The following is a 14,047-nucleotide window of genomic DNA, read 5'->3' as shown; positions in this document are numbered from 1 at the left end:
CTTTTTTGAATGAGAAAATGTGTAGAATTGTGAAGACTTGTTTTTAAGAAAAGATGATTGAGTATCACATGGTTTCAGGGTATTCACTTTAACTGCACAGGAAGATACAGAAAAAAGTTTGTGCTAACCTCTCACCTAATCTGCCTGTATGTCTTTCTCTCCCGCATTTAGGAAAAGAAACTGATGGAGGACAGAATCAACGAGATGACCTCGTTGCTAGCTGAAGAAGAGGAGAAGGCCAAGAACTTGGGCAAGGTCAAGAACAAGCAGGAGATGATGATGGTCGACCTGGAGGGTAAAGGACTCAAGTCAAATAGAGAGAGTGTAATAAATAGGCCGCATAAAAATAAAAAATAAATGTTTTCCTTTGTGTTAACTCATTGTCATGTTATCATATGCTGTCTTTTCTAATTCAGAGAGACTGAAGAAGGAGGAGAAGACTCGTCAGGAGCTAGAGAAGGCAAAGAGGAAGCTGGATGGGGAGACGACTGACCTCCAGGACCAAATATCTGAGCTGCAGGGCCAGATAGAGGAGCAGAAACTCCAACTGAGCAAGAAGGAAGATGAGCAGCAGATGATGCAGGCTAGGTAGGAAATAGTGAGACCACTATCAAAGAGAATGGAACAAATTTATTCAGTGTCAGTGAAATCTGTTCACCAACAAGTATTACATAACTTGTGAGCTAAATATGGGTTTTAATATTGAGTCATTGAGATTCTGCTGCATGATGTGAGTGAGTTTGAGGTAAGTGCTACATAACTGTGCAGAATGATCATCACACTAAACACAGACATTCACACCTGCCATTTTATATGGTGCATTTTATTGGACTGACCACACACCAGATACAGCAGCAGCGCCTATAAAAACAGTCTGGCTTCGTGACATCACCCGTATTTATTCACTGACTCTCACCAACACCAGCATGAAATCTGGCGTACATGTCATTTATGTGGTAATAATATGCATTTGTGTGTGTTGGACCGTGATAGGCAGTGACATTTACAGTATGCAGCTCCTCCAAGACTGTTCCTCAAACAATGACTGAGCATCAACTGCTTCTTGTAGTTCTGCATCTGCTGCCACCAAGTGGAGATGATGTGTATTAGTCCACTGCAGGGGCTGAGAGTTTTTGAATATCCTATTATTTATTATTAATGATTAACACAGGAGAAATAAAATTGAATTGAATTTAAAGGAAAACTGCAAATACTTTCATGAGGTGTTGTGGTCGTATATGTTTCTAAATTATTGAGTAGTCTGTCTGATGGCATTTTATATATTTTTTGTCATATACCATCACTGTTGCATAGGGATGTCACGATTACAAATTTTCTTGGCACGATTATTGTCAGAAAAATAATCACGGTGTTACGATTATCACGATTATTATGCATTAATTAATTTCACAACACTATGAATGTGTAAAATCAAATATAGTATCTAATAATATATGACCAATTATTAATCCCCCAATTAATTAAATGAATTAATTAATTGTGGCGTTTAATACCGCGATTAATTGTGAAAACAAGTAATCGTGACATCCCTACTGCTGCAATTTTGTGTCCAATTTCTATCTGAGCTTTTGTGGTATGTTCTTCACTGCTCTTGGTGTAAAACAGGGGTGAGGACGAGGTTAGCCAGAAGAACAATGCTCTGAAGCAGGTGAGGGAGCTGCAGGCCCAGCTGTCTGAGCTGCAGGAGGACATGGAGTCAGAGAAACAGGCCAGGAACAAGGCAGAGAAACTCAAGAGGGACTTGAGTGAAGAACTTGAGGCCCTTAAAACGGAACTAGAAGACACCCTGGATACGACAGCTGCCCAGCAGGAGCTAAGGTACAGTACTGCACTGCATTTTGAGTGTAATTGTTGAAACCAACAGGAAAGTTCTGACTTTTTTTTGTGTCCCTGTTCTCTGTAGGACAAAGCGTGAACAGGAGGTTGCGGAACTGAAGAAGGCTCTCGATGAGGAGACTAAAAACCACGAGTCTCAGATCCAGGAGATGCGGCAGAGACATGGCACTTCCTTGGAAGAGCTGTCTGAACAGCTGGAACAAGCCAAGAGGGTAACATCCTTTTCCACAGTTGATCTAATGTCACAAGAAATCAAATCCCCAAAAAACCCACTGATGTTTATTGTTCATTACCTGTAGTTTAAGGCTAACCTGGAGAAGACCAAGCAGAGCCAGGAGACTGCCAACAAGGAGCTGGCCAGTGAGGTCAAGGGCCTGCAGCAGGCAAAGACGGAGTCTGAGCACAAGAGGAAGAAACTGGAGTCTCAGCTGCAGGAGTTCATGGCCAGAGTCACCGAGGGAGAGAGAGCCAAGGGAGAACTGGGTGACCGCATGCACAAACTGCAGGTGACTAGAGTGGATGCAAACAATGCAGCAAGTGTTTTGTTTTGGTAATGAATACAACCAGAAAATGGTTTTATTTAATGAATGGACCCTTTGAAATCACATAATGCTCATGCTATTGCTTAATGTTATTCATAATTGTCTTATCTCTACTGTTAACTGACAATAAGGATTTCATTAATAGTCTGGTTGATGTCAATGTGTCCTTGTGTCATTAATCTGTTATTAGAACATCTGGTCAATATTTGCTCCTCATTTTGATACAACATACATGTGTTTTGTTTACAGAGACTAATCTATTTAAAACATTACATCCTAATCTTGTCAGTGAACAGTCACTTAATGAGTCTCAGCTAATGTTCAGGAATACATTTCAAAATGACCATCCTTACTCAAAACAAATTTTATTCTCCTTCATATATTATTTCTGAATCAACAAGCATTTGTTATTACAGTGTAAATTGTATTATAATGTATCCATGCAGACTGAGTTGGACAATGTGTCAGCCTTGCTGGAAGATTCAGAGAGGAAGGGGATCAAGATGACCAAGGATGTGGCCGGACTGGAGAGTCAGCTGCAGGACTCACAGGTGATGTACAGGATCTCTGAATTTTAATTATCAAGGCAGTTTTAGTGAATGCTTTCTGTTGTACTAACTTTTGAACAAATGTTTCTCCTGCAGGAGCTGCTCCAGGAAGAGACGCGTCAGAAACTGAACCTCAGCAGTCGTATACGGCAGCTGGAGGAGGAGAAGAACGCTGTGCAGGAGCAGCAGGAGGAGGACGAGGAGGCGCGCAAGAATCTGGAGAAACAATTGTTGACCCTACAGGCTCAGGTAGGACATTTGCTTCTATTAGAAAAACAATAATTCAAATATTTCTGTGATTTTTTTTTTAAATTCAGGCTCTTGCTTTTTTTGTTGATAGTTTTCAGAGAGCAAGAAGAAGCTGGAGGATGATGTTGGAACAATAGAGAGCCTGGAGGAGGTGAAGAAGAAGCTGCAGAAGGACATGGAGCTTGGCTCCCAGCGTCTGGAAGAGAAAACCATCGCCTTTGAAAAGATGGAGAAGACAAAGACTCGTCTGCAGCAGGAGCTCGATGATCTAACTGTTGACCTGGATCACCAGCGACAAATTGTCTCCAACCTGGAAAAGAAGCAAAAGAAGTTTGACCAGGTGAGGATGCCCAAAGTTGGTTTGGGAGATTCTGAAAGGTTTTCTGGAAAATAACTTTGGATTGAGTAAGGTGGTTTTAGATAACTAATATAACTTTCATAAAATTTCACTTTGTAATCTGATGTCCTCCTTCATAGATGCTAGCTGAAGAGAAGAGCATCTCAGCTCGCTATGCTGAGGAACGCGACCGTGCTGAAGCTGAGGCCAGAGAAAAGGAGACAAAAGCTCTGTCCATGACCAGAGCTCTGGACGAGGCTCTGGAGGCCAAAGAGGAGCTGGAGAGGGTCAACAAGCAGCTCCGCGCTGAAATGGAAGATCTGATGAGCTCAAAGGACGATGTGGGCAAGAATGTAAGTATTAGGGTCAACTAAGTACATAAATATACATACATACTATATATATTCTGGGACCTCTTTTTGGACCCCACTGTACATCTGACAGTAGAGCAGTAATTTCACCAAGCGTTCTCTCTATCTTCTCCCTGTCAGGTCCATGAGCTGGAGAAGTCCAAACGCACTCTGGAGCAGCAGCTGGAGGAGATGAAGACTCAGCTGGAGGAGCTGGAGGACGAGCTGCAGGCCACAGAAGACGCCAAGCTGCGTTTGGAGGTCAACATGCAGGCCATGAAGGCCCAGTATGAGAGAGACCTTCAGGGTCGCGACGACCAGAACGATGAGAAGAAGAGAGCGCTGGTCAAACAGGTGCAGAATAACACTCGACACTGAAGAGCAACATTGTAACAACAGTTAGATCCCATCAGACTAAAGATCTGTACTGGCTCCTCCTTCCAGGTGCGAGAGATGGAGGCGGAGTTGGAGGATGAAAGGAAGCAAAGAGGTCTGGCTGTGGCGGCCAAGAAGAAACTGGAGATGGATTTGAAGGACATAGAGGGTCACATAGAGGGAGCCAACAAGGCCCGAGATGAAGCCATCAAACAGCTGCGCAAGTTACAGGTGCAGATTTGATACATGTTTGAATCGATTATGGGTTGTACATTGATTCAACCATTCATACCTCTTTGTTTATTCGTACCATCAGGCCCAGATGAAGGACTACCAGAGGGAGCTGGAAGACGCCCGAGCGTCCAGAGATGATATTTTTGCCATATCCAAGGAAAATGAGAAGAAACTCAAAAGTCTGGAGGCTGAGATTGTTCAGCTACATGAGGTAAAGGATGATGGGAGGGTCCTGGGCTGTTGATTGAAGGGTGATAGAATACGATATTTATTGTTTCATCTGATGACTCTTGTCTCTGCAGGACCTGGCAGCGTCTGAGAGGGGCCGACGCCACGCAGAGCAGGAACGGGATGAGCTGCAAGATGAGATCTCGAACAGCACCTCTGGAAAGTAGGTTCCACTCACATCACAGTATCTGTCAACAGATGCATGAAAACAGAGAGAGGTAGTTATAATACTAGGTCACATTTCTTGTATTAAACATTACTGCACTATTATTTATTTTGCACACCAAAATTATTTCATTTTCCAGGCATAGTAGGCTTATCAACGTGGCTCTTTTAAAAGAGAACAGAGTTATCAAGTGAACAACAACAAAATATGTGTAGCTGTCAAGTCCATGATATTACAATATACCAATGATGTATTTCCTTGGCCAATGAAATACAAATACCGTAATAACAAAATTAGTACTGACAGAAAAAGACAAATATATATTATTTTACAATAGCAGCCTAAATTAAATTACAGTCAAAATGTCATCCAATAATGTATAATCAAAGTATCATCCAGTCTCTATCATTATCCTGTTTCTACATTGTTAAGTAAGATTTTTTTAAAGTAAATCCTCCAAATTAGATTTAATAAGATATAATAAGGATTTTTCTTCACAGTGAGTCCAAGAATCATCTCATTAACAACCTGTACACTGTTCTTCCTGTAAGTTGCGAACTGGCAGAAGAAGCTACAGCCATAATAGTCTGATTAAAATCCTGAATCAATATTGATCATTTCTAGGCAGCTTCTTTGTCAAACAGACAGAGGAGTCACATTTTGATGTTGATGTTTCTTCTCTGACATCTCGTGGTCTTTGTGTGTCAGGTCGGCTCTGATGGATGAGAAGAGGAGGCTGGAGGCTCGTATCGCCCAGCTGGAGGAGGAGCTGGAGGAGGAGCAGGGGAACATGGAGCTGCTCAACGACCGCTTCAGGAAGACGACCATGCAGGTATGATGTAATAGTGGAAAAGCACCTTATTGATCATCTCTATTGATCCAGGTTCTTATCAATAGATTGTGATTTGTAAGAATTTTAATAGGACATGCTTTTTTTCTTTGTCACTGCACACACTACACCTTCACTCCTCCTCTATCCGTGACCCCTCCCCCTCCCCTCCTCCCAGGTGGACACACTGACCACAGAGTTGAGTGCAGAGCGCAGCACGGCCCAGAAGAGCGAAAACGCTCGCCAGCAACTGGAGCGTCAAAACAAGGAGCTTCGGGCCAAACTGGGCGAGCTGGAGGGTTCAGTGAAGAACAGGTTCAAGGCCTCCATCACTGCCCTGGAGGCCAAGATAGCACAGCTGGAGGAACAGCTGGAGCAGGAGGCCAAGTGAGAATGCTATGCAGTCTTTCCCCTGCTTCAACTGATCAACATTATCAGAGGAGCTCTTTTAGAAACAATAACAGGGTTAAAACTGAATGAGAGGAGAATTGAGTTGTAGACAGTTAAAAGTAACATGTTGGTGTACTACATCATACATTAATCCCTCTGTGACCATCTTTATTGAAGGGAACGAGCCACAGCCAACAAGATAGTGAGGAGGACCGAGAAGAAGCTGAAGGAGGTCTGCATGCAGGTGGAGGATGAGCGTCGCCATGCCGACCAGTTTAAAGAACAAGTAAGTTTGTCACATCTGATATGATTTGCTGTTTTCATGCACCTTAGTTCAAAACATGCCTCTACAAACTTCATCAAAAGAACTAATTCCAAACACATTTTGCATCTGATCTTGGTCTTTAAGTACATGTTTTCACTGGGATGTATGAGCTGTAAAAGAAACTGTGACACAGTTTAATCATGAAACATCAGTCACTAAAAACTGCTGCAAAATCTCAACATATCCAAGCAAGTTTAGAAAATGGGTATTTGAGCATGTTTTATGTTTCTTGTAATGTTTTTTCTCCTTGTGTGTGTGTGTGAAGGTGGAAAAGGCGAACTCTCGCATGAAGCAGCTGAAGCGTCAGCTGGAGGAGGCTGAGGAGGAGGCCACGAGAGCCAACGCCTCGCGCAGGAAACTACAGAGGGAGCTGGACGACGCCACCGAAGCCAGCGAAGGTCTGAGCCGCGAGGTCCACACACTCAAGAACCGCCTGAGGTACGGTGTGGTCGACGGAAGCATCCGCTACCTGACACTCATAATTTATCTTTATATTCTCCTTTTCAGACAAGCTATATTCCCAGATGTTTGCTTCTTTTTCTGCCCCTGATGTCCAAAACTTCACCTCCATTCCTCCTTGTCCTCCTCGTTGCAGGCGTGGCGGCCCCATCAGCTTCTCGTCCAGTCGCTCAGGCAGACGTCCGCTGCAGGTGGAGGGATCCTCCTCCTTGGACCTTCTGTCTGACGATGAGTTGGAAAACAAGATCACTGACAACAATGCCAATGAGACACCAGCGCCACAGCCGGAGTAGAAGAGCAGAAGCCTTCCACTTGCTGCTGCTGCTCTCCCATCTACGTATCAACACCCCCCTCCCCCCCAGCTTGAATAGGGAACCCTCGTCTTTCCCTCTTGGCCACTTCAGCCCCTGTCTGGACAGATCTGCTCCCTCCAAACCGCACACAGCATGACCTAAACACAAGCACCCCATATCCCTGACCTTTATCCTTAACCCTAAACCTTAGCAGACACCAGCAGTTGGACCCCCAACGCTCTCTTTTATTACCCCACTTAAGGTTATAAGAAGCACTACTTTGCCTTACCCCCTCCTTGTGAAGCTGCAGGGCTGAATGAAAGCAACTCCCACCATGCGTCGAGTGAACACTACTTCAGTAACCCTCAATAACGCTCCCTAATCCTTTTGTGCAGATGTTAGAAGTGAGTAAATCTTCTGATCGGGTGCTGCTCATCACTCAGCCAGTGCACATGTGTCTGGGTGGCAGTCCTCCTCGGTCAGACCAGTATTTAGCTGTTTCAAATGCTTCCCAATGCTAAAATAATGGCACTGCAATATTTGAAAGGAACAGATCCTGATGAAGGCAAACGGCCCTCTGATGTTATTTTTTCATCAATCTTCAACATTAAGTATCATATCAAACAGTTTATTTTCTTAGTTGAACTGTAACTGAATAGTATTTTTCCAGTCCTATGCCAGGATTGTTTGCTTGCATATGAATATAGACATGTGACTGTAAGCTGCCTTGTCGCCTCAGTGCTACAAAACGTTGCTCCTTTGACCAGTATTGGTTTCTGAAATGTTTGACAGTAGGTCAGTGTTGACTTGTAATTATTTAGTGTGAGAGCAGCGATCACACTCATCTTCTCTTGCTTACTTCTTCTTCTTCTGTGCCTTTTTTCACTCACTCGAAACTCAAAACCCATTTATGCCTCATATACTGTTCATTTATTGAACCATTTTCATAAAATATTCATAAATTTGCATATGAAATGAGATATCCGTGGAAACCTGATTTTCTTTGATTTGTATGTCTTCCTCCAGCGTTGATGTTACCACGATGATTGATATGTCAAACAGTTTGGGATTCTTTGTAGATGGGTGCTATGACTTTTCGTATGGATAACTTTTATACTTTTTGAGTTATTAAGATTTGAAAATAATCCAATAGACATCAACTGTATTTATATCTGCTATTGTATACAGTGCAAACTCCATTCATTTCAAAATGCTCAGTATTGCACATTGATCAACTGTACTCATTATTATGACATGTACAGTTCATGAGTTATTAGGGATTATATATAATGCATTAAAGTCTATGGAGCCCATTTCACTTGTACTGTATTTATATCTCATCTGTATTAGGTACAAACTCCATGCAGAATGTAAACTCCTGCACAGTGATAACCTGTGCATCAGTCCACCATCATGAATTAACCAACATTAATCAACATAACAGCAACTGAATTTAAGTTTTTACATTTTGCAAAAGTCAAAATACAAAAAACAGAAAGGTCTCTGACCAGAAGTGGGTGTTTTTCCTTAAGTAAGTACAGTTGTGAAGTACCGGTACTTGTTCTTCATTTCACTATTTGCATTTTTTTGACACTTTTACTCCACAACATTTCAGAAGAACAAGATTTACACCACTACATTTATCTCACAGACATAGGTACTCTAGAAACGGTATAATTGTGATTTTAAATAATAAAAAATGTCAGTTTATAAAATACAATTCAAGATTAAACCATTAGGCTCCATGCAGTCTTTTTGATTTAAAGCAGTGTCTTTTTGGAGCCTTATAAGTTATTTTACAGTTCCACCAACAGTTATTTCCCCATTTAAACACAGGTGCCATTTAAATACTGTAACTGTTTGAGACCCACTGAGTAGCACACATATCCAGTTTATCACAAAAAAACAACTACAATCCATAAAATGAAGATTTACAGTGCATCGTGATAATATGGACCCTGGGTGAGAACAATGGACTAAACTACTTAAGTGTAAATGTTGTATAACTCTACTTTGATACAGTAGAAAGTAAAGTAAAGAGTCTCATAGGCTATATCATACACAATAATATTTTGATATTATTCTGCAGTATGGTGCTTTTACTTTTGATCCTTTCAGTGAACTTTGCTGGTGTATTGATACTTTAACCAAAGTGAAGGATCTGAGTCATTCCTCCATCACTGACCTACACATAAAAACATTGGTTCTGCAGTTTTTATTTTAACTCTGCTCCACTGATCAAGAGTAAAATGAATCAACTTCATTGAAGTTTAAAACGCACAAAATCCAGTGTTCACTTTCTCCTACACACACATTCGCACGCACGCACACACACGCACAGTGTGAGAGGAGATAAAGTGTCTGTAATGCGCCGAGTTGTGGAAACAACGAGTGTAATCCTTCATCATGTGACTCATAGTAATAATCACTTCATAATGAAGAAGCACGAGAGACAAAGACAGAGTGAGAGTCGGTCGACCAGCCAGGACACAGCTTCACTGACACACACACCTCAGCATCTTCCGGTAAGTGTCCTATAGACTTGGAGAAGTGTTTCAGTTATTGATCTCATATTGGGAGGAGGAGAGAATGAGCTGCGCTACTTCACTGACCAGTTACTTGTGATGTCTCGTAATACAGAAGAACTATTCTAATGGCATTTTACCAAAACTTTAGTGAATTGCTCCATGGTCAGTGTTAACCCCCCTCCCCGTGATCGCGCGTGGCAGTCTGCTATAAATAGACCTGAGGTTGAGTGAAAAGCATTTGTTTATCAAGCTGTCAACTGGTTTTAGAGACAAAACCCACGCGGCAACAATGGACACTGGTAATTGCAGGGTTGAGAAAATTGCCTGACACGGTTGTGACCTCCATCCATTCACTGACATTAAATATTCAAATGCAAATCAGCCGTTGATTCACAGCGGCGAGAGCTGTCTCTATAAATACGGATACAAACCGCCCTGTCCTCCTCGCAGGGCCCCACCGAGGTGATCCTGCTCGAGCGGGAGAGAAGGAGACCAGACCCGTTTCTTTTGGTGGGAGAGGTGACCAGTCGTATGATGTCTGCTGTGGCCGCGCAGCCTTTCATCAAGCCAATGCAGTCCGCACCTTCAGTCTCGCCCGGCATCCAGAGGAGACACACACTCCCCGCCAGCGAAGTCCGACCGCTCAACACGCAAGATGCGATAAGCGTCTTTGAAATCGAGCGAGAAGGTAAGTGATCGATCTTGTCAGTTTTGAATTAGAGTAGAAATCCGCCCTGGCGTTCTGCCGAGCGATCAGATGCGCTACGAGGCTGTGCGTAAAACCATCCCTCACGTTGGAAGAGTTGCTTTTGTTTTGACTTCAGTCACTAATTATGTATATATTTTTAGATAAGATCAGATGAGGTTGTTTAGCTCCTTTAGAGCCATCGTGTGAGTGTTGTTCCACAGTCAGTAATGTGCTCAGTCAGCGGTTTTCACTGCGTAAAAGTAGTGCCAAACCAGTATTGCGCACGGGCCAACCTCCCTCTCTCTCTCTCTCTCTCTCTCTCTCTCTCTCTCTCTCTCTCTCTCTCTCTCTCTCTCTCTCTCTCTCTCTCTCTCTCTCTCTCTCTCTCTCTCTCTCTCTCTCTCTCTCTCTCTCAGCATTTATCTCAGTGTCAGGTGACTGTCCCCTGCACCTGGATGAGGTGCGTCACTTCCTCACGTTGTGTCCGGAGCTGTCCATGGGCTGGTTTGAGGAGGGCCGGCTGGTGGCCTTCATCATCGGCTCCCTGTGGGACCAGGACAGACTCACCACAGTAAGACGTTCTGCATGTCTCCACCTTAACCACCCGCTCTCACACTAACAAATCCAGATGTGTGACCAGTAATTAGCTCTAATAATTATCTCTATTAACCACTGTGCTCCAGGATGCTCTGACTCTCCACAAGCCCTGCGGCTCCACGGTCCACATCCACGTCCTCGCCGTCCACCGCACCTTCAGGCAGCAGGGCAAAGGTCCCATCCTGATGTGGCGCTACCTGCAGTACCTCCGCTGCCTGCCCAACGTGCGCCGGGCGATGCTGATGTGCGAAGACTTCCTCGTTCCCTTCTACCGCAAGTCCGGCTTCAAGGTGCTGGGGCGCTGCGCCATCACCGTGGCCAACCTCACCTTCACAGAGATGTGTTACCCGATCAGCGGCCACGCGTACATGCGCCGCAACAGCGAGGCGATCCGTTTCCCTCAGCATTCCCTGACTCTGCCACTGACAAAGACTGATGAGCAGGTTGACGTATGACATGCTGCTTTCCTCTTACTGACACCAGCTTGATTTAAAAAACAAAAAACAAAAAAAAAACAGTGTTGTTCTCTGTAGGATGTGTCAGGGTTTTCAGTTCTCAGTGGCTGCTTACTCGTATTTGTTGGACTTTTGTTCTCTAGTCTCATACTGAAGCTCATCTTGTGTGCAATTCTCTTTACGTGTCCAATAAAACCAAGAATGTACTATATACTGTTATGTGATGTGTTATATGGAATTAACTTCACTTTGTTATGACTCACCTGTGGGATGACTATATAGAGTAGAGTGTTGAACCATAACTTGCGTTGATGATGTGTTGCATATGTGCTAGACATTTGGATTTGTGGCTGTGCAGTAAGCTGTCCCCTGCTTAGCACCTTTCTGGGCTTTCCAATACTATGGACTGACGTCAGCCAGCAGGCTTTAGCTCCTCCAGCTCTATTAGGGGCTTTAGCTATTGTAAACATCGGAGGATTTACAAGAGGATCCACTCATCAGTTAGACTGCACATCCAATGACTTTACTTAAACCGACATGTATATGCTGCAGGGTGTTGGTTAGACCATACAGCTGTTTCAGTTTGTGAAGCCAGACTTTGTATTGTGATTTTTTTTTTCTAAGTTTGTGTCTGTTACAGTATTACAATTTCAATAAAACGTTTTCTACTGTTTTTTTAAAACGATAACTGTGTTTTTGATTTGTCCTCTCTAAGGTATTTGACTAAAAAAATCATAAATATGATCATTTCCCAAAACTTTTTTTCCCCCACATACGATACATAGAGACTAACGTTTATCCTCTCAAGGGAACATCTGCCTTTGTAGTGAGATGTCTCCTTCATCTTTGTTCTGTCCCAACACCAGTGTGTTCATGTGTCCCTGAACCGGAGGCACAGAGCGGTCAGTGAGAAGCTTCATGCTCTTGACTGGAGCTTTAATCCATGACACAACCATCGCCTCACGTCTAATCCACTAACGTGCCAGGGTGAGCAGCTCCCGCTCCTCTGAAGGACAAACTTGGCACTTACAAATGATCACCTCAAAAATGACCCACAACTCCAAATAGCACAGAGTAAGGAGAGGGCGGATGCTTGAAATCTGATGTCACTATTTTTAGACGTCACGCTGTGCCACAGTTGTCTACTCACCTTCTTATACATAAAAATGAAATGTGTAGAATATATTTCAGGTTACTAAATCAGAGATAAACCCTCTCTTATCAAGCAGCTCCCTATATCCACAGTGAAATAAAAATAGCAGCAGGTTAGTGTGACTTTGTTCTTCCCATCACTACACACTTCTCCATAAAGACGCCAACCACACAGACTAGGATCACCTGGCAGGATGCTGAGTATAAGAACTTTGGCACCAACAGATAAACAAAACCAAAACAACACAAAAACAACAACAATAGCTGTGTCGTCTTCTCAGAAATCTCAAATATCTCAGGTTGAGACTCCCTTTTGCTTGTGTGCACTTCAGGGAGGATGACTGTGATAAGGAATTATCACATTTTCAGCCACATTTTCTCCTGCAGAAGGAAAGTGTCTGCGGGATGAAGATGGCTCGCAGCGTCTTCATTTTCAAGCTGATGCAGCCAGCTGGCATCTTTGCACAGTTGGCTGTCGGTGAAGTCAGAGATTCAGCCTATTTCCTCTGGCAGAGGGTTTGGACCAGACCAGGAGAGTCTGACAGACTGATATGGAACTTTTGATAAATGTATTTTTGGATATTCAGGGGTCCATTATTGCTTTAGGGCCTTGTGATGGTTATTTTGAGAATCACACACTATATATATATATGTGTGTGCTTTTATGTTTGTTTTTTTATTATCAGTTTCCAACAGGATTAATAAAATCTGCCTGAATACTGTCTGATCGAGGAACATTTATTTAAAATCAATGAAATATGGTCGCTGCTCCTGATGTTGTCATTTGAGGAGGAGAACATGTGACAGTGCGCTTGAAAAACAGCTTTATACACCAGTTGATATGGCATCAGCATGATTGCAGGGCAGGCGTACAGGAGGCTTCATCATCATCATTCATAGACAGAATGAATAAGAGAAAATGTGCAAATGCTCATTGTCCAAGGTTTAAACCATCAGCGCCACAGCCTCGTTTAATAACAATAATAATCTGGCAAAACAACAAGAAGCTGCCAATTATCACATACAGTACATCACTCCAGCCAGTTGTCCAGTCAGTGCAAATGAGCCACTTATGTTTCCATGTCTACTATATGTGATGCTGCTGTAATAATGTTGTTATTTTGCAGGCTTTTTTCTTTTTTTTTTATCACCAGGAAGGCAGTCATCATACATGCACTGAGTCACTAAAGACTAGAAAAGGAGAAACATCCCAGAATCTGCTATTTGATTCAAGACCAAAGGTTGTACCCTTTGCTATAAAAACCTACTTAAAAATGAAAAGAAAGAAAGTGATTTGCGGATCGTTACGGCATCATGCTGGCTAACTACTTGAAGTGAGATGACACAACCATCAGGGAACATCTTTTACCCCCCCCCCCTAGACACAGAGTGGGGCCACTTCAGCCTCCAGACAGGCTCATGTGCAGTAATCCCACAAAGTCCTT

At 43.0% G+C, this 14,047-nt stretch overlaps 2 protein-coding genes across 2 annotated transcripts in view; both read left to right on the top strand.

Annotated features, from left to right (window-relative positions):
* Positions 1-8,455, top strand: part of LOC310990229 (myosin-10) — a 58,055-nt gene extending 49,600 nt beyond the window's left edge. The window contains exons 25-42 of the mRNA XM_083977523.1: positions 172-295; positions 417-588; positions 1,627-1,839; positions 1,925-2,069; positions 2,157-2,363; positions 2,846-2,950; positions 3,044-3,196; positions 3,288-3,536; positions 3,674-3,886; positions 4,025-4,237; positions 4,328-4,489; positions 4,575-4,703; positions 4,795-4,883; positions 5,595-5,718; positions 5,894-6,102; positions 6,283-6,391; positions 6,696-6,868; positions 7,026-8,455. Coding sequence (XP_083833649.1) covers positions 172-295; positions 417-588; positions 1,627-1,839; positions 1,925-2,069; positions 2,157-2,363; positions 2,846-2,950; positions 3,044-3,196; positions 3,288-3,536; positions 3,674-3,886; positions 4,025-4,237; positions 4,328-4,489; positions 4,575-4,703; positions 4,795-4,883; positions 5,595-5,718; positions 5,894-6,102; positions 6,283-6,391; positions 6,696-6,868; positions 7,026-7,182 — 2,946 coding nt within the window. The 3' untranslated portion in view covers positions 7,183-8,455. The remainder of the gene's footprint in view (positions 1-171; positions 296-416; positions 589-1,626; positions 1,840-1,924; positions 2,070-2,156; positions 2,364-2,845; positions 2,951-3,043; positions 3,197-3,287; positions 3,537-3,673; positions 3,887-4,024; positions 4,238-4,327; positions 4,490-4,574; positions 4,704-4,794; positions 4,884-5,594; positions 5,719-5,893; positions 6,103-6,282; positions 6,392-6,695; positions 6,869-7,025) is intronic.
* A 1,786-nt stretch (positions 8,456-10,241) lies between these two features.
* LOC310989518 (serotonin N-acetyltransferase-like) lies at positions 10,242-11,450 on the top strand (the record flags this gene model as incomplete). The annotated part of the gene is made up of 3 exons (XM_083976607.1): positions 10,242-10,398; positions 10,815-10,969; positions 11,082-11,450. The coding sequence occupies 3 exons, from the start codon at positions 10,242-10,244 to the stop codon at positions 11,448-11,450; spliced, it is 681 nt and encodes a 226-aa protein (XP_083832733.1).
* Between the last annotated feature and the right edge of the window lie 2,597 nt (positions 11,451-14,047).

This window comes from Trachurus trachurus, assembly GCF_905171665.1.
Source record: "Trachurus trachurus genome assembly, chromosome: 8".
Taxonomy (NCBI): domain Eukaryota; kingdom Metazoa; phylum Chordata; class Actinopteri; order Carangiformes; family Carangidae; genus Trachurus; species Trachurus trachurus.
The sequence above is the reverse complement of the archived record's forward strand: the minus strand, read 5'-3'. Positions and strand labels throughout refer to the sequence as shown.